The sequence below is a fragment of the Polychytrium aggregatum genome (genome assembly GCF_025602895.1).
Source record: "Polychytrium aggregatum strain JEL109 chromosome Unknown BJ171scaffold_8, whole genome shotgun sequence".
NCBI lineage: Eukaryota > Fungi > Chytridiomycota > Chytridiomycetes > Polychytriales > Polychytrium > Polychytrium aggregatum.
In genome coordinates, this window is record NW_026516210.1 from 17,613 (window position 1) to 37,774 (window position 20,162).

At 55.2% G+C, this 20,162-nt stretch overlaps 2 protein-coding genes across 2 annotated transcripts; one reads left to right on the top strand and one right to left on the bottom strand.

The window, feature by feature from the left end:
* The first annotated feature begins 13,478 nt into the window (after window positions 1-13,478).
* On the top strand, window positions 13,479-14,149 carry BJ171DRAFT_291917 (uncharacterized protein). Its single transcript, XM_053106936.1, has one exon. It carries the CDS (start codon window positions 13,642-13,644, stop codon window positions 14,038-14,040), a length of 399 nt encoding a protein of 132 aa, XP_052969202.1. The 5' UTR covers window positions 13,479-13,641; the 3' UTR covers window positions 14,041-14,149.
* Window positions 14,150-15,464: 1,315 nt separating this feature from the next.
* Window positions 15,465-19,397, bottom strand: BJ171DRAFT_578862 (chloride channel; the record flags this gene model as incomplete). Its single annotated transcript, XM_053113922.1, has 10 exons — window positions 15,465-15,487; window positions 15,699-15,765; window positions 15,851-16,458; window positions 16,596-16,721; window positions 16,812-17,193; window positions 17,416-18,405; window positions 18,601-18,800; window positions 18,897-18,927; window positions 19,065-19,136; window positions 19,230-19,397. 10 exons carry the CDS (start codon window positions 19,395-19,397, stop codon window positions 15,465-15,467), a joined length of 2,667 nt encoding a protein of 888 aa, XP_052969203.1.
* Between the last annotated feature and the right edge of the window lie 765 nt (window positions 19,398-20,162).

A 20,162-nucleotide genomic window follows, 5' to 3' on the forward strand; every position in this document is an offset into this window, starting at 1 on the left:
TCACCTTCTTTCTTCTTGACAAAGAGCACTGGTGCACCATACGGTGACTGGCTCGGGCGGATGAACCCATGGGCGAGGAGGTCATCCAACTGGCGCTTGAGTTCGTCCATCTCCGTCAGCGACAGTTGGTACGTCGGTCTTGACGGAGGCGACGAGCCTGGTTCGATGTCGATGCGATGATCGACGGTGCGTTGGGGTGGCAGGCATTGTGGCAACTGGTCGGGGAATACGTCCTTGTACTCGTCGAGCAGCTTGGTCACCACAGGCGGGGGACCGGGACCGGCTTGGTCGGTGTCGTCGACCTCACGCACGACACAGAGGAACGACGTGTCCTTCTTGATCAGCCTCTTGAATTGCATGGCTGAGAGGAGAGGTGGCATGTTGGGTGAGGCCATGCCCTGCAGGACAATGTCAGGGCCAACACGGACAGTGCGGCCTTTCCAGTCGACGACTGGAGTCGGCTCGGCACGAGCAAGCCAGCTCATGCCGAGGATGGCATCGAACTTGGTGTCGATCACTTGGAACAACAGGACAGGATGGTACTTGGGATGGAGGGCCACTCGCAGGACCACTTGGTGTGTGCACTGCTGCACACGATCGTCTGCAAGCGCCACACTCATCGGCGACTTCTTCTTGGTTGCATGTATGTTGAGCTCCTGGAGCAAGCGTCTGCTGACAAAGTTGCAGCTTGCTCCAGAGTCCACCATCATTCGGACGGTGTGACCTTGGACGGTGGCAGGGAGGTACAGCAGGGACTCTTCATGGTCCTCCTGCACAGCCTCCTGCACCATGACTTGACTTGGGGGAACGGGCGACACTTGGTCTTGGTTGGCTTCATCACGGCCACTCGGACATTTTGGATAGGGTTCGGCCATTGCGGGGGCCTGCGGCGTCAGCACGCCATTGCACACGACGTCCACGGCTTGCGGACACATGTCGGAAGCATCCGACACACACGACTTGACAGGGGTGAGGGCACAGGCGGTCCTGTCCCTCAAGGGTTCTTGATTTTCTTTTTTGTTTTGGTTTTCAATTTTGGTTTTCTCTTCACGTTCGTGGAGAGGCAGGCGGCTTGCGCCACCATGCACCTCTCGCACGACGCACAACACTTGGTTTGTTTCTCCTTCGGGGGAGGGGGCGAGGTGAACTTCCTCTGGAGACGCGTGGACTGCATTGAGCAATCCACGGCGTTGGTCTCCTACTAGGGCTCCAGAGCCACCTAGTAGGGTCGGCCGTTTCCCGACTTCATGGGGCACTCCTTGGCCTGGTGTCCCGGTCGGTGACAGAAGAAGCAGGAACCATGGCGGAGGTCCTCCTGCTTCTGTCTGTCCTTGGGGGAGACAGTGGCAGCTTGCTGGAACCGGGAGCGGGGAGGGCCACGAGCCTCCATGGCGTTGACGTCAACGTCCATGGGCTCAGGCATGGGTCTTGCGGGCGGGGCCGGGCGAGGCGGACGGGCTGGGACGTGATGAGACCGATGGCCGCCTGCCAGCTGCGGGTAGAACTGGCGGCCATGGTACTGGACGTTGTCGAGGTTCTCGGCAACGTCCATCATCACGTCCAGGGACTTGCGGGCATCAGGGTTGCTGGCGATGTACTCTCTGATCTTGGGCTTGAGGCCCTTCTGGAAGAGGTACATCGCATCAGCAGAGCCCAGCTCCTCAATCTGGGAGGAGAGGTCTTCAAACTCCTCGATGTAGCGGGTCACAGAACCACGCTGCACGAGAGAGTATAGCTTGTCACGGGCAATGAGTTCAGCATTGGGGCTGCCGAAGCGGCGACGGAGGCGGTCCTTGAAGTCGTCAAACACACCTTCGCTCTGCTCGTCGAACCCTTGGCGGCGGTACCAACGGTACGCCTGGTCCTTTAAGCAGAGCTTGGCGGCGACGATGTGGTGGGTGGGGGCGACTTGGGCAGCATCGAGGTAGTCCTCGAGTTGCTGCAGCCAGTCCTCCACCGAGGAGGAGCGGCTCTTCCCAGTAAACACTGGGGCACGGAAGGTCTTGAGGAAGGCTTCCGGAAGTGGGCGGGGGTTGCTCATGGCAGGGGCAGGCTCCAGGGACAGAGAGGAGAGTCGGTCGGCAAGAGAGGCGGGATCCAGCTTGAGGATCTAGAAAGAGGACAAACAGGACGAAAACAAGACGAGGATTTCCGATGCTACCATGTAACGTCCACTACTGGGACGTTGGGGCAAGACGGGGAGGGAGGGGGTACAAGACAAGACAGGACGGGGCAGAACAGGGCGGTGCTAGGCTACTCTAGCGGACGGGTGAGCTCGGGGAGCACTTACGTTTATTCACGATAAAACCGAACTCCAGACAAACGGGGGGAACGGGGGCAACCCGCAGGTATACCCTGCGGTGGCCTGCCTGCGGTGCGTGAAAACGCAAAGCGCAGCACAGGTCACGACCCACTGCGCCGCGCAGTACGCGCAGTACGCGCAGCACAGCGTCGGAGATACCATCTCCTACACTGCCCCTGCCTTCTCAGTGAGGCCCAAGATCCCACTCCCCGAACCCTTCACCGGTGTTCGGAAGGCTGGAGTAGTCGAGGAGTTCATCCTCTCGATGAACGAGTACATCGACTACTACCAGCTCGACGATGACGTTGCCGTCCGCAACATCACCATGAACCTCCGTGGCACCGCCAAGTCCTGGTGGCGCCTCTACGCCCAGAGGTACCCCGGGGAGGCAGCCAACATGACCCCCGAGATTCTCACGAGTCTCATCCGTGAGAACTTCGTTCCAGTGACGGCCACCAGGCGCCTCCTGGACGAACTCGACAACCTCAGACAGACCGGGTCTGTCGAAGCCTTCAACTCCAAGTTCCGCAACCTGTTGCTGAACCTTCCTCAGCTCTCCCCGAACACCGAGGACCTGGTCCACAGGTACCTCTCCAAGCTCAAGCCCAAGGTCAGGGCCGAGGTGGAGTGGAAGCTCTCTGACGGGGACTTGACTCTCGAGGACGCCATGGCTTACGCCGAGCGTTACGACTCGATCATGCACCAGTCAAGCCCCTACGCTCCTCCACCTCGCCCTCAGCAAAGGGAGAAGTTTATATTCCGCAACAACCCTCCTCCCAGGGTCAACAACCACTTCCGTGCACCGTCTCCCACTGTTAGAGTCCGGAGGGGACTCAACGGCAAAAGAAGAAGTGAGCTCGAAGTGAGCTCAGGGAAGGCAAGGGTAAAGTCCGAAGTGGACTCGGAGAGGGAGCGAGGAAAGCAAAGATCCGTTCAAGATAAGACTTGTCTCGAAATGAGACGTGAGGAACACTCAGAGAATAAAGTAGAAGGCACTTTATTTAGTCCTATTTTGAACGCTGAGGTTCGACTACACATCGCGGGGGTCAGGCTATTTATAGACAAGTCCGGACTTGGCAGCGAAGGGCGGCCAAGGGAGGGAAAAGTGGGCGATCGAGCGTGGCGAAGGGGGCGATGCACGAACGAGGGCCGAGAAGGACCACCGAGACAGGCAGAGAACCAAAGCGAGAGAGGCGCAAGCAAAAGCGAAGCACCTGGCAGGAGAAACGTGCAAAGGCGAAGCAATGTGACTCAACGTCCAAGAAGCGGATTGGTCAAGTATAAGGTTGGGGCAAATGCATGCGAGATGAACAAGAGATCGGGGCGGTCAGGCAGGTCATGAGTCACCGGTGGGGGGACACATGACCGGCAGCCGAATTGCAACCAATCGCAGCAAGGCGCGTGCACAAACAAACCGGCGCGTGCGAAGAAGACAAGGGAAGCGGAGCAGCGCGGGAAAACGGAAGTGCGGAAGGAGCGGAAAAGACAGGCAAAAGGCGGAAAATTGGAGGGGAACTGCAAAGCTACACACAAACAAACAGAAAGGCAAAAGAACAGCCAAGTGTGCAGTCAAAGTGGAGAACAAGCAGAAGCTATCCCTAACATCTTGTCTCGGTTCGACATCCGCATCCAGTACCGTCCTGGTGCGAGGAACGGCAAGGCCGATGCCCTGTCTCGTCGCTCGGACTACATCCCTTCGTCGGCCTCCGTGTCGAGGGATCCGCCTCTGCTTCTCGATCCTGCCGCGGTGATACGCGTGCTCCGAAGCAGAGACGCCCGCTCTTCGGTTGCAAGTCGCAGTGACCCTGTGGACTTGCTGCAGCTCATAGCCGAAGAGCAGGCTCGGGATCCCGGTCTAGACAAATACCGTCGTGACCCGAAGTTCGTCTGGAATGGCCAGTACCTCACCTTCCAGAACAGGATTGTAGTCCCAGAGTCGTGCCGAGTTCCGGCGCTCAAGTCGTGCCATGACCCAGTCGCTGTGGGTCATCCAGGCATCCGACGGACTCTGGCTCTGGTATCGCGACAGTTTTGGTGGCAAACCTATCGGAAAGATGTCAAAGAGTACGTCTCGACGTGCGACACCTGTGCACGCTCGAAAGCTCCGCGACACAAGCCGTTTGGGTTCCTGTTGCCACTCCAGACAGCCGATCGACCCTGGGGGACACTGACCATGGACTTTATCACTGATCTGCCAAAGTCCAAGGGTCACACCTGCATCTTTGTGGTGGTATGCAGCCTCACAAAGATGGCACACTTTATGTCCTGGCGTTCACTGCCGTCGGCGGAGGAGACTGCGTCACTGTTCCTCGACAATGTCTTTCGTCTCCATGGCCTCCCCGACACAGTGGTTTCAGACCGAGGAAGTCAGTTCACCTCTCGGTTCTGGAAGGCACTCTGCACGCAGCTCGGGATCCAAACCAGTCTGTCCACGGCCTTCCATCCCCAGACCGATGGACAGACTGAGAGGGTCAACCAGGTCATCAACCAATACCTGCGCTGTTACACGTCGTATCAGCAAGATGACTGGGCCGAGCTGCTGCCGTTGGCCGAGTTCTCTTACAATAACCTCGAGAACTCGTCAACACATGCCTCGCCATTCTTGGCAACCTATGGGTTCCACCCAAGGTTCGAAGTCCCCGTTGTCGCTGGCGGCCCTGATGTTCCCTCTGCCACGGAGAGGGTTGAACATCTCCAGCGGAACCTGGCACTGTTGAAGGAGAATCTTGAGAAGGCAAAGTCTGACTACAAGCACTTCTCAGATCTCCGGAGGTCCCAGGCTCCCGACTTGCGTCCGGGCGATCAAGTCTGGGTGCTGACTCGTAACATCAGCACCACTCGCCCAAGCAAGAAGCTGGATTACCAGAGGATTGGACCATTCACCATCCTCGAGGCCGTCGGGACATTGGCTTTCCGCCTGGACTTGCCAAAGGACATAAAGGTGCACCCGGTGTTCCATGTGTCTCTTCTTGAGCCCTACAAGAAGAACTCGCTTCCGGGTCGGGTGCAAGCGCCGCCCCCTGCGGTGGTCATCGATGGGAACTTGGAGTGGGAGGTCGAAGAGATCTTAGACTCCAAGTTCGTGCGCGGAAAGCTGCACTATCTCATCGATTGGAAAGGCTACCCGGTCACCGATCGAAGTTGGGAGCCCGCCGACATTGTCTTTGCCCCAACGGTGGCCGCGGAGTACCACCGACGCTACCCAGACAAGCCTGGCCCCAGGAGAACTCAAGATGGAACACGCCGTAGTTTGAGGAGGAGATAGTGTGATGACCAGCATCACAACGGACCAATGAGATTGTCCCGCATGCTCTCGCCCTCCGCACCAATCATGAGTCCCCACGTGTTTGTTTGCCCCCATGCATGAGCACGCGCCGTTGCCACCCGCGTCTACTGGTTTCCTGCCTCCCCCACCGCTCGGCACATGTCCCCGGGCTGTGCCAAGCCTCTCTCGCTTGCACACCAGCCACTCTCGCACCCCCTTCTCGCTTCTCTGTGATGCTCCACCCTTCTCGCCCACTTTTGCCCCTCGACCTTCTCCCGGTCTATAAATAGCCCTGCATGTCTGAGCCTATGTTGAACACCAGTTCGAACAAAACTTGTTCTTTGGTGTTCGGGGCTAAAAGCTAATAAAGCTCATACCAAGCACTTGGTCTTCGTCCTTGCGCTTGTTCACTCCTTACAAGGGGCTACTCCCCTGGGGTTCTTATACTCGTTATTCCGTGATCATTTAATATGCATTCTACGAGAACTGTGGCGTTCCCCCTGATCACCGATGCGGCGCAGTGGGGGTGGATGTGATCTCCATTGTGTCGAATCACTACCTGACGATCGTTCCCCGTCTCACCAACTGTTTCCCCCACCTGACCCCTAACAGATCTCAAGGCCAACCTCCGGGTTGCCCAAGAGTCCTACACTGTGCAGGCCAACAAATCCCGTCTCCCCACTCCCGACATCTCCGTTGGCGACCTCGTTTTTCTGGATCGTCGCCACATCCGCACCCTTCGTCCCTCCAACAAGCTTGACCAGAAAAAGCTTGGCCCCTTTAAAGTTCTTCGCCGCATCAACCCCGTTGCCTTTGAACTTAAACTCCCTTCCACTCTCAAAGTCCACCCCGTCTTTCATGTATCCCTCCTTGAACCCCGAACGAAGGACATTGTTCCCGAGTTCACCCAACCCGAACCTCCACCCATTCTTGTTGACTCCCAGGAAGAGTTTGAGGTCGAGACTGTTCTCGATTCTCGGCTCTTCCGCGGTCGCTTACAGTACTTGGTTCAGTGGAAGGGCTATTCCGAGACTGACCGGTCTTGGGAGCCCGCTGCCAATGTTTCCCACGCCACTGATCTTGTTGCTGACTTCCACCTTCGCTATCCCTCAAAGCCGAAGGCGACGCCCGGAGTTCGTCGCTAAGGAAGGGGATGATGTTAGGGATAGCTCCTGCTTGTTCCCCACTTTGACTGCACACTTGGCTGTTCTTTTGCCTTTCCGTTTGTTTGTGTGTAGCTTTGCAGTTCCCCTCCGATTTTCCGCCCTTTGCCTGTCTTTTCCGCTCCTTCCGCACTTCCGTTTTCCCGCGCTGCTCCGCTTCCTTTGTCTTCTTCGCACGCGCCGGTTTGTTTGTGCACGCGCCTTGCTGCGATTGGCTGCAATTCGGCTGCCGGTCATGTGTCCCCCCACCGGTGACTCATGACCTGCCTGACCGCCCCGATCTCTTGTTCATCTCGCATGCATTTGCCCCAACCTTATACTTGACCAATCCGCTTCTTGGACGTTGAGTCACATTGCTTCGCCTTTGCACGTTTCTCCTGCCAGGTGCTTCGCTTTTGCTTGCGCCTCTCTCGCTTTGGTTCTCTGCCTGTCTCGGTGGTCCTTCTCGGCCCTCGTTCGTGCATCGCCCCCTTCGCCCTGCTCGATCGCCCACTTTTCCCTCCCTTGGCCGCCCTTCGCTGCCAAGTCCGGACCTGTCTATAAATAGCCTGACCCCCGCGATGTGTAGTCGAACCTCAGCGTTCAAAATAGGACTAAATAAAGTGCCTTCTACTTTATTCTCTGAGTGTTCCTCACGTCTCATTTCGAGACAAGTCTTATCTTGAACGGATCTTTGCTTTCCTCGCTCCCTCTCCGAGTCCACTTCGGACTTTACCCTTGCCTTCCCTGAGCTCACTTCGAGCTCACTTCTTCTTTTGCCGTTGAGTCCCCTCCGGACTCTAACAGTGGGAGACGGTGCACGGAAGTGGTTGTTGACCCTGGGAGGAGGGTTGTTGCGGAATATAAACTTCTCCCTTTGCTGAGGGCGAGGTGGAGGAGCGTAGGGGCTTGACTGGTGCATGATCGAGTCGTAACGCTCGGCGTAAGCCATGGCGTCCTCGAGAGTCAAGTCCCCGTCAGAGAGCTTCCACTCCACCTCGGCCCTGACCTTGGGCTTGAGCTTGGAGAGGTACCTGTGGACCAGGTCCTCGGTGTTCGGGGAGAGCTGAGGAAGGTTCAGCAACAGGTTGCGGAACTTGGAGTTGAAGGCTTCGACAGACCCGGTCTGTCTGAGGTTGTCGAGTTCGTCCAGGAGGCGCCTGGTGGCCGTCACTGGAACGAAGTTCTCACGGATGAGACTCGTGAGAATCTCGGGGGTCATGTTGGCTGCCTCCCCGGGGTACCTCTGGGCGTAGAGGCGCCACCAGGACTTGGCGGTGCCACGGAGGTTCATGGTGATGTTGCGGACGGCAACGTCATCGTCGAGCTGGTAGTAGTCGATGTACTCGTTCATCGAGAGGATGAACTCCTCGACTACTCCAGCCTTCCGAACACCGGTGAAGGGTTCGGGGAGTGGGATCTTGGGCCTCACTGAGAAGGCAGGGGCAGTGTAGGAGATGGTATCTCCGACGCTGTGCTGCGCGTACTGCGCGTACTGCGCGGCGCAGTGGGTCGTGACCTGTGCTGCGCTTTGCGTTTTCACGCACCGCAGGCAGGCCACCGCAGGGTATACCTGCGGGTTGCCCCCGTTCCCCCCGTTTGTCTGGAGTTCGGTTTTATCGTGAATAAACGTAAGTGCTCCCCGAGCTCACCCGTCCGCTAGAGTAGCCTAGCACCGCCCTGTTCTGCCCCGTCCTGTCTTGTCTTGTACCCCCTCCCTCCCCGTCTTGCCCCAACGTCCCAGTAGTGGACGTTACATGGTAGCATCGGAAATCCTCGTCTTGTTTTCGTCCTGTTTGTCCTCTTTCTAGATCCTCAAGCTGGATCCCGCCTCTCTTGCCGACCGACTCTCCTCTCTGTCCCTGGAGCCTGCCCCTGCCATGAGCAACCCCCGCCCACTTCCGGAAGCCTTCCTCAAGACCTTCCGTGCCCCAGTGTTTACTGGGAAGAGCCGCTCCTCCTCGGTGGAGGACTGGCTGCAGCAACTCGAGGACTACCTCGATGCTGCCCAAGTCGCCCCCACCCACCACATCGTCGCCGCCAAGCTCTGCTTAAAGGACCAGGCGTACCGTTGGTACCGCCGCCAAGGGTTCGACGAGCAGAGCGAAGGTGTGTTTGACGACTTCAAGGACCGCCTCCGTCGCCGCTTCGGCAGCCCCAATGCTGAACTCATTGCCCGTGACAAGCTATACTCTCTCGTGCAGCGTGGTTCTGTGACCCGCTACATCGAGGAGTTTGAAGACCTCTCCTCCCAGATTGAGGAGCTGGGCTCTGCTGATGCGATGTACCTCTTCCAGAAGGGCCTCAAGCCCAAGATCAGAGAGTACATCGCCAGCAACCCTGATGCCCGCAAGTCCCTGGACGTGATGATGGACGTTGCCGAGAACCTCGACAACGTCCAGTACCATGGCCGCCAGTTCTACCCGCAGCTGGCAGGCGGCCATCGGTCTCATCACGTCCCAGCCCGTCCGCCTCGCCCGGCCCCGCCCGCAAGACCCATGCCTGAGCCCATGGACGTTGACGTCAACGCCATGGAGGCTCGTGGCCCTCCCCGCTCCCGGTTCCAGCAAGCTGCCACTGTCTCCCCCAAGGACAGACAGAAGCAGGAGGACCTCCGCCATGGTTCCTGCTTCTTCTGTCACCGACCGGGACACCAGGCCAAGGAGTGCCCCATGAAGTCGGGAAACGGCCGACCCTACTAGGTGGCTCTGGAGCCCTAGTAGGAGACCAACGCCGTGGATTGCTCAATGCAGTCCACGCGTCTCCAGAGGAAGTTCACCTCGCCCCCTCCCCCGAAGGAGAAACAAACCAAGTGTTGTGCGTCGTGCGAGAGGTGCATGGTGGCGCAAGCCGCCTGCCTCTCCACGAACGTGAAGAGAAAACCAAAATTGAAAACCAAAACAAAAAAGAAAATCAAGAACCCTTGAGGGACAGGACCGCCTGTGCCCTCACCCCTGTCAAGTCGTGTGTGTCGGATGCTTCCGACATGTGTCCGCAAGCCGTGGACGTCGTGTGCAATGGCGTGCTGACGCCGCAGGCCCCCGCAATGGCCGAACCCTATCCAAAATGTCCGAGTGGCCGTGATGAAGCCAACCAAGACCAAGTGTCGCCCGTTCCCCCAAGTCAAGTCATGGTGCAGGAGGCTGTGCAGGAGGACCATGAAGAGTCCCTGCTGTACCTCCCTGCCACCGTCCAAGGTCACACCGTCCGAATGATGGTGGACTCTGGAGCAAGCTGCAACTTTGTCAGCAGACGCTTGCTCCAGGAGCTCAACATACATGCAACCAAGAAGAAGTCGCCGATGAGTGTGGCGCTTGCAGACGATCGTGTGCAGCAGTGCACACACCAAGTGGTCCTGCGAGTGGCCCTCCATCCCAAGTACCATCCTGTCCTGTTGTTCCAAGTGATCGACACCAAGTTCGATGCCATCCTCGGCATGAGCTGGCTTGCTCGTGCCGAGCCGACTCCAGTCGTCGACTGGAAAGGCCGCACTGTCCGTGTTGGCCCTGACATTGTCCTGCAGGGCATGGCCTCACCCAACATGCCACCTCTCCTCTCAGCCATGCAATTCAAGAGGCTGATCAAGAAGGACACGTCGTTCCTCTGTGTCGTGCGTGAGGTCGACGACACCGACCAAGCCGGTCCCGGTCCCCCGCCTGTGGTGACCAAGCTGCTCGACGAGTACAAGGACGTATTCCCCGACCAGTTGCCACAATGCCTGCCACCCCAACGCACCGTCGATCATCGCATCGACATCGAACCAGGCTCGTCGCCTCCGTCAAGACCGACGTACCAACTGTCGCTGACGGAGATGGACGAACTCAAGCGCCAGTTGGATGACCTCCTCGCCCATGGGTTCATCCGCCCGAGCCAGTCACCGTATGGTGCACCAGTGCTCTTTGTCAAGAAGAAAGAAGGTGATCTCAGGATGTGCGTCGACTATCGCGCACTAAACAAACAGACCATCAAGAACACCTACCCGTTGCCCAGGATCGACGAGTTGATGGATCGTCTGAGTGGAGCAAAGGTCTTTAGCAAGATAGACCTCCGCTCAGGCTACCATCAGATCCGCATCCACGAGGATGATGTCCACAAGACCGCCTTCAGGACTCGCTACGGACTGTACGAGTTCCTAGTGCTGCCGTTCGGATTGACGAACGCACCTGCCACGTTCATGCAGCTGATGAACGATGTGTTCCGCCAAGAGCTCGACAACTCTGTCATCGTGTACCTGGATGATATCCTTGTGTACAGCAAGGATGAAGCGACCCATGAAGGTCATGTCGCCCGCGTGCTGGCCAAGCTACGCGAGCACAAGTTGTATGCCAAACTGTCCAAGTGTGAGTTCTTCAAGAATCAAGTCCCGTTCCTGGGACACGTTGTCTCAGGAAGAGGAATCGAAGTCGACCCCGCCAAGGTCAAGTCTGTGGTCGAGTGGCCGCCGCTCGCATGCGTCTCTGACGTGCAGTCGTTTCTCGGTCTCGTCAACTACTACCGCCGATTCATCCCCGATCTGGCGCGCACTGCCGGTCCACTCACAGACCTACTCCGCAAAGAGTGCCCCTTCGTGTGGGACCACCCACAACGCCAAGCGTTCGAGACCCTCAAGCACGCCTTGACGAACGCTCCTGTCCTCGCTGTGTTCGACCCGAACACGGATGTCTCCGTGCACACCGACGCCTCCGACTTTGCGGTGGGAGCTGTTTTGATGCAGGAGGGAAGGCCCGTTGCCTTCGAGTCGCGCAAACTGTCCCAACACGAGATCAACTATCCCGTGCACGAGAAGGAGCAGCTTGCGATCATCTACGCGCTGCAGAAGTTCCGAGTGTACCTCCACGGTACCGCCAAGCCCTTCAAGATTGTGACGGACCACCAGTCACTGCGTTACCTCGACACCAAGAAGAACCTGAGCCGACGCCAAGCGCGATGGATGGAGTTCCTCGCCGAGTACAACTACGAGGTTGTATACCAGAAAGGCAAACTCAATGTGGTGCCTGACGCACTGTCCCGACGCCCCGACTACCAATTGGCGTCACTGTACGAGTCGACTGTCAGTGTCGACAACACGATGCTGGATGTTGTCCGAGACAACATCGCCAACGACAAACAGTTCGGAGAACTGTTCCGAAAGGTGTCTAAGCTCCCCAAGGACGACGAATCATCCGAGTACACAGTGCGTGATGGCCTGCTCCTCCTGAAGAAGGACAGCCGTGTCTGTGTGCCGGACATTCCGTCGTTGAAGACCAAGTTGCTCCAAGAGGTCCACGACTCGCCCCTCGCTGGACACTTTGGAGTCGAGAAGACATACGACCGACTGGCCAAAGTCGCATACTGGCCTGGAATGAAGCGCACCGTCGAGAAGTACATCGAGTCCTGCCATACCTGCAAGATGGTCAAGTCACGCACGACCCGAGAGCAAGGATTGCTGCAACCCCTGCCTGTTCCCGACCGCCCCTGGACCAGCATGTCCATGGATCTCATCACGCATCTACCGACGACCAAGTTGGACCACGATGCAATCGCTGTCTTTGTCGACAGGTTCAGCAAGATGGCACACTTTGTGCCGTGCCAGACGACATGCTCCGCGCCTGACCTTGCACTGCTGTTCTTCAAGCATGTGTTCAAGCACCACGGCCTCCCAAAGTCCATCGTCAGTGATCGAGACCCCCGATTCACCTCCTTGTTTTGGACAAGTCTGTTCGACCATCTCGGCACCAAGCTGAACATGTCAACCTCGCACCACCAACAAACGGATGGACAGTCCGAGCGGACGATCCGCACCCTCGAGCAATACCTGAGGACATACGCCTCGACCAGCCAAGACGACTGGGACATACAGCTGAGTCATGCAGAGTTTGCATACAACACCGCCAAGTCGAGCACAACTGGCTTGAGCCCCTTTGAGGCGCTCTACGGATTCCAGCCTGATGTTCCCACCTCCTTGACACTGACCGAGTCCACGGCTGGATTGCCTCCCAAACCAAGTGCCTTTGTCAAAGATCATCAAGTCCGACACAAGATGATCGCCGACGCGCTCACGGATGCGCAACAAGTGATGGCGAAGTACTACGACCGCCGACACCAGGATGTCTCCTTTGAAGTTGGAGACCTTGTCTACCTGGACGCCGACAACATCAAGGTCCCCGAAGCCCAGTCAAAGAAGTTGTTGCCCAAGTACCGAGGACCGTTCAAGATAGCGGCCCGACCCAGTCCCCTCAACTACCTGTTGGACTTGCCACCTGGAAGCAAGCTCCATCCTGTCTTCCATGTGTCCAAGCTGCGTCGCCACACGACCCGCAGTCCAGCACAGTTCCCCGACGCCGACGAAGGTGTCCCGGACGACGCACCACTGGAAGACGACCTCGGACAATACTATACTCAAGAATATGAAGTCGAAAGGATCGTGAGGCACAAGAAAGTGGCTGATGGGTCACTTCGGTTTTATGTCAAGTGGGTTGGTTACCCACACTCGGGCAACACATGGCAAACACTGGAGGACTTGTCCCATGCACCCGAGGAGCTGAGTAAATACGGTAAACACCTCGAGGAGCCCCAAATAAAGAGCACACGCAGGGCTCCTCGCAGGAAGCCTTCTTAAGTGTGGGAGTGTAGGAGATGGTATCTCCGACGCTGTGCTGCGCGTACTGCGCGTACTGCGCGGCGCAGTGGGTCGTGACCTGTGCTGCGCTTTGCGTTTTCACGCACCGCAGGCAGGCCACCGCAGGGTATACCTGCGGGTTGCCCCCGTTCCCCCCGTTTGTCTGGAGTTCGGTTTTATCGTGAATAAACGTAAGTGCTCCCCGAGCTCACCCGTCCGCTAGAGTAGCCTAGCACCGCCCTGTTCTGCCCCGTCCTGTCTTGTCTTGTACCCCCTCCCTCCCCGTCTTGCCCCAACGTCCCAGTAGTGGACGTTACAGGCAGGGGCAGGGGCGATGGCGCTGGGTGCGGCAGCGCTCATTCTGATTCGGAGGGCAGTGAGGGCCGAGGCCTGCTCATCCAAGGAGAGCTGCCCGAAGGCACGGATGAGGTCGTCGGAGTTCTTAATGTCCGATGCTACCATGTTAGGGTCTGGGACTGGGAAGGACGGGGTCGTGGAGCGAGGAACGGGGTCGTGGAGACTGGGCAAGAAGCTTGGGAGAGGTTCACTCGCCTGGGAAGGGCCGGGCGAGGGAAGTGGTTTATTTATCTGGTTTCTCATGGTACATGACTGTGGAAACAATAAACGGGACTGGACAGACGCGCTCGTGTACCCCAAACGCGGGCAGGCATGCTGGATCGGGAAGCGTGTCACACCTGGTTCCAGCCGTGGGAAAGTGCGGTTTGAACCCTGACAAAATGGGTGCAAGAAAGGAGGGGCTTTATAGCCAAGAGGGAAACCGAAGGGCGAAAGTGGGCGAGAAGGGTGGAGCGACAAACGAGGGACGAGATGGGGGTGCGAGGAAGGCGGAGCTGCTAGAGAGAGGGGCGAAGCACAGCGCAGTCGGAGGCGAAGTAAGAGTCATCGGCGCCAGCCAATCAGGGAATACACGCCAAGACCAACAAACATGACTCACGGTGCATCACGCGCAGCAGTCCACACGTGTTCCCAACGTGCATGATCATCACAGTCAGAACGATAATGGCACTTTTTTTCAAAGCATGGAATCAAATGAGCAGTGTTATGGACGCGTGCCATGATTTGGGGTTTGGCGCGGTAGTTGGTCATGGCCCCCATGGACATGGTGGTTGATAGTGATCGAGCCCCTCTTGCATCATTCGTTAGATTAGTTCATTCATTTACTTTATTTGATCACATCGTGGCTTATCCTGTGGCTGAGCTCGATGACATGATAGATTGGATGGTCGAAGTATAATTCGAGGAGCTCAGGGGCCAGAGGGAAAGCACACCCAGTGAATTATCTTATCACTTTTCTGAATATAAGATCATCACTCTCTCGGACCTTGCCCTTGCTCCCTGCCCCTGCTCCTCGTTCTTGCCCTCGTTCCGATTCCCACGCCCTGTCTGCACCGTCAAGAGCCCACCCGGTTTACTGACGCTTGTTTCCCACGCCCCGTTCCTGACAGGCAGCGAATCATCGAGCTGGACTGGAATTAGCTGTGCTCGATGATGGGCTGGATCAGTTTTGTAGCTTGTGGTGCCCAGTTGCGCATCGACCGGTTATGATTCGAACGTAGGTCGCTACGCTGATACCTGAATGTAATCGATTAATTGCACTCTTGGACACACTGAAGATGACAATAGCCTTGCGCATGCTGTTTAGCAGTAATGCGATATTCTCGACTACTCCATGGAATCAAGATGCACATGGGCTGTGTATTCAGATCCCAGAATTTTTGCCAGTCCGGGTTTAACCAAGGTATCCCGTTTCGTTTTTGAAACCCGTGGCATGTGGATAGAATTGCATCAAATCATGGGATATCCTTGTTTATTATTTTGTTTTTATGTCGTTGGATATGGTGGACAATGAGTCGGTCTATAACACGCTGACAACTTCGGGTCAGTCAGGTCTAGTTTGAGATCGATTGGCCCGAGAGTCGAATGTTTTTGGGAGGGTTGAGTCAACAAATCTTTGTCACAGCGTGGTTGTTATGGCATGGCACCAATCTGCATTCAAAACAGAATCAACTCCCTCATAGATCATCTCGAGTATCAATTCAATGACACCAACATTCCTCCGTGTTTTCAAGATCTGATACGGGTGTTAGGAATATGGAACTATACATATCTCGTGCCTGACTACTCATACTTGTATCTCTATATCTTCATGAGAGTTTTCTCTAATGACTGGGTACAAGTCATTTCTCGTTCTCCATGACTATTTAGCATCTCATGGCTTGTCGATATCTATCGTTTGATCCAGTGTTCCAACGGGATGTTTATCGTGCTCGATTCTGGGCTTGAGAAGGTCAATCCTCGAAATCATTCCCACCATAAACCCATTTCGATCTACCACCAATATTTGTCGGAGCCCCATTTGACGAAATATACTGAACGCCTTTGCTGCCGTCGTGTTTTCCCGAACAATGAATGGCGACACATTCATGATGTTCCTCAGCTGCGATTTGTTAGACGGATAACATTGGCATGAGTTTATGAGTAGGAGTAGATACCTCGTCATATCTTTGTGCTTTTAAACTTACCGATATGATTCGATTTGTGTCTGGATCTTCGTTCATGTATATGTCGATGGCGGATTGTATTCTATCTCGCCGGACGTATCCGATCGGCTTTGGTTTGTGGTGGTGATCGATTCGACCATCCCCGTCGTTATCCAAGTTGTAATATTCAACGACAGGAAAGCCACTGTGGGTTTCCTCCTTTGCGTATTTGATCAATTTCGAGAGCTTCATATTCTCCTCGATGCAAACCACATGCTGATTCATGATTTGGGATACCGACATGAACTTGAGCTCGGCATAGGGTTCGTGACTCAAATATGGAACCTTGTTGTTTTCCATCTCTGTATGGTAGATGGATTCGGGAGAAATACTTGATGATACCCATGCGCCAATGAACGTCACGATGATCAAAACAGGCAGGGTCGTATAATCGCCTGTCAGCTCAAATGATATCACCGTTACGGTCAAAACCAAACGGGAAGTCGACGCCCAAAATGAAGCCATCGTGATGAGCGCGTAGTATCCAGGATCCTGGACATATACTCCAAATGACTCCCCAATATAATTGATAACGACCCCGGCCATTCGTCCAAAAGCTGCGCCTATGATAAGGTTAGGCACGACGACATCTGCGATTGATTATCGACAAAGTTGTAAGCATTCCCTTCTCGTGTTCCTGCTTCAACTGCGTCCGACTTATCGTGATATTCTGCGTTTTCAAACGCCCCTGTTTCCCTTGCCACGCCGATTTTATCATCATTCGTACCTGTTGGAAGGGCAATGTAATAGGTGAGCGTGCTGAGGGACCAGTATATTCCAGCAAAGATCAATAGAGTCTTGATCTTCCATATCCCGTTCAGACCGCGAATCAGCAGCAACTTGAGCTGTTTTTCTGTATGAAAACCAGTCGGTTAGTCATTTTCACTGTCACATCTTTTTCTATGCATCAGCCTTAAAGTCGGCGCCCCTCCAAGCCGTCTACCTGGAGTCGTCCATAATAGCGATCGAAGCTCCCAGTAACACAAATCCGACGAAGGCGTCGAATTCGTTGTTGCAGCTTCGGTGATCATGGATGAAGTGGGTGTCGTGTTGCTCGATGCCGGGGGCTCTGTGGATCGAGAGTGTAGACTCCCTCCATATTCGGTCAATTTAGTATTGAACTTGAGGTGGAGCCTTTCGAAAACTCCAATATAAGGCCCGGATATTGCCTCTTTGATGAATTCCTCGCCGCTCACATATGTAAAGTTATATCTTTTGTCGTCCTGGGGTGTTGTCGCGTTATTGGTAGAGTCTGGAAACAGAACATCTCCGGCTGAATCTGGGCAGTATGCGTCTCGGAACTTTTGATAGGTCAGCAGTAGGTTCTGGGGGAAAAGCAACACTAGATTTGATGAGTTACCCGATTAAGATGTAACAATGCTATCCTATTCGACAGATCATGGCGACCAAATCGTTTTTATCTCGGCCGCCATGTATCATTGCTTGGTGAATGCTTCAGCTTATCGCTCTTGATAGCAGCGGATCGCATATTCAACATTCAGTGGCATCCGCTTGAACCTCATTTCCACTCGGCACACACAACCTACCTCGGCAAATGCCGCGTCAAGTTCCAGTGGAAGGCACACGTAGTTGAGCTCTTGGTAGCAATCGCTGATTGAACTCCCTTGACATATGTTACTGGAGTTGAGTTGGGCACACAACGGAGCCGCTTCCAGTGCATGCTGTACACTATTGAAGAGCGGCGAGCATGTATCGACGCTATCCTCAGCCATGGGGATGGCTGTGACTCCCGCGGTGATCAAGCAGACGACGACAACTTCAAGAAGACGCCACAGTTTTGTTCGCATCGAGCCCTTCTTGTCTTTGTCGATCAAATATCGCTTGCGAGTGCGATGAACAAACGACAGAAACAAATTATGAAGCTGGCCAATTAGAGCTGAGCACACGGCAATGAAAATAAAAAACAGAATATGGAACCCGCTATAGTGATCAAAGCATGATATGTTCGTCGGAAACAGGGTGGCGGCTCCGGTGAAGATTCGGTCAAGGAGCGTGCCGCTGACGCCAGTTAGCTTATTGGTGACGCAAACGACGATGTACGCTGTGGTGGTGCTAAAGATCGTGCGGGTCATGAGACTCGGCTCCCAGAAGCTGGTTGTCTCTTCGAGAGCAAAGACAGCTGCCCCGACCGGTGCTCGGAAGATTGCGGCAATGGAGGCGGCCGCTCCCAAAGTGGCGAAAAGCCGAAGGTTCTTCTGCTCCAAAACGTTGAAGAGGCTCATTGCCCCAACGGCCTCGGCGCTGTCGTCTGTATCCATTTTTGCCAAAGTGCCTCCCTCGGCATAGAAAATCTTCCGCAGCACAGGAAACTTGTGGACTCCCCTTGTTACGACAATGGCGATTGAAGAGCCGATCTTGGCCATGGGACCGTCGATACCTGAATAGAGCCCGGATGCCACAAGACCTATGACGCCCACGCATTTGCCAACGATCGTTTGCCAAGTGACTCCCGAAAGAACTGCAGCCCCGTTCAGAAAGGCAATGACCTGGGTCATGCCCGAGCCTATGGCATCGGGCTATAGACGATAGTACGCTAGAGTGTCAGTTAACCAACAGCCCTTTCAACGCCCGTGAGATATCCACGTCTATGATCAAAGCACCTGCTGGACTGGGAGGATGCGATGATAGGCTGCATCGCCATGGATTGACGATCCCATGGATGGAGTTATGCAGTCAAGCTTTTGTCTGTAAGCTTCAATAAGCCCTCTTACCGTTATCATCAGAACGAAGAGAGAGGGAAACACTGCAAATCCAACACAGGTTCCCAGGGCAACGAGGACGGCCAGCAACTGATTGTTGTGTTCAAACAGATGCTCGAAGAGCTCGATCCTCCACTCGCCTATCTTGTCTGTCGAGAAGACAAGCAGGACAAATGTCAAGGATACCACAATAGAGATGAACAGTGCCAAAACTGCCATTTCATGTTGTTCGGGATAATGAATATTGTCAGCAAGTACCCAGCGAAGACGACCTTCGCATCGGCTTGTACATTGGCTTTGGTACTTACAGTACGAGAAGATGTTTTGAGCCAGTATGGTCTATTCCCATAGGCACACCAGGATTAGCCATCAATCGGGTCCGTGAGCATTGAAGTAAGCACCGCAATGTTACCGGAGCGTGGACCTCGATGGTCAAGTGGGGCATACTGCATGTACATCCTGTTTACTGGGCTCACCCATCGCTTTCCGGCCTGATCCTGATAGTGTTGTCTCAGGAGATGTCCATCCGGTTCCTCAAAGTCGATGCTCTGGTGCAAGCAAAGAGGTGAGACAACTGCTCTGCTATTAATTGCCTCACGAGTCATGCTTCCATCAACATCAAACTCCTTGGGAAGACATACCTCATAGTTGGCAAAGTGCTGCGGACCATGCGCCCCTCGTTTTGCAGTTGGGAGTCTCGGCAGAGTCATGCCGTCCTGCAGATGATCGACCTTTGCCAGGACCGGATGTGACTCCTTTGCTTGCTCGAGTTCGGATATATCGATGGTGTCTGAATTCGAGTGCGCCATGACTGCCTGTCACCGGTCGCTACTACTTCAGGTCAACTCAATCGGTCAAGAGAGCGGTACGGGGGTGGACAGGTGCAAGGGCAGGGGCCGAGGCCACAATTAGCATCCAAACCGACGGATGGAGGAAGTCGGTACTATTTCTTTTCCGAAATCTCTGCTTCGTTTGGAATGCAGCAAAGCGCCGAATAGAACAATGAAACTCATCGCGCTGCAAAGAAGCGTGGAATTCGGATGAGAAAGCTGTCGTGCAGGCCCCGTGATTGACATCATCGGAAATGGACGATGGGGACGGAGCCCTGTCTGCTCCCGAGTGCATTACATGGGGTAGTGCACGCTGTGTGGTCGATGGACATTACGGCGCACAGGAGTGCATATATAGCGAGTCTGTGTTGAAACGGGGCACCTCAGCACAGGGGTGGCTGGTGTGGTTTGTGTGGGTTGAATTGCGTTGATCGATCGGACTGAGTGACATTACAGCCTTTCCAAAACGAAATGGGTGACATTACAGCCTTTCCAAAATGAAATGGGACACCCCGTTGAGCCATGACAGTAGTTTTTTTCTGGAACCTGAATACACCCACCCACTCATTGCGATCATGGCCAAGCACAGCACCCTCGCTTTCCGCATCGCTGCACTGCAGCTTGCGCAAGGTCGCCACCATCTTCAATGTGTCCAAAAGCACCATTCACCGCTGATACTCCGAGACCAGTGTGTAGGTCGATTGTGGAGACCGGAGCGCGACCGTCTGACCCTGACTTGCAGTG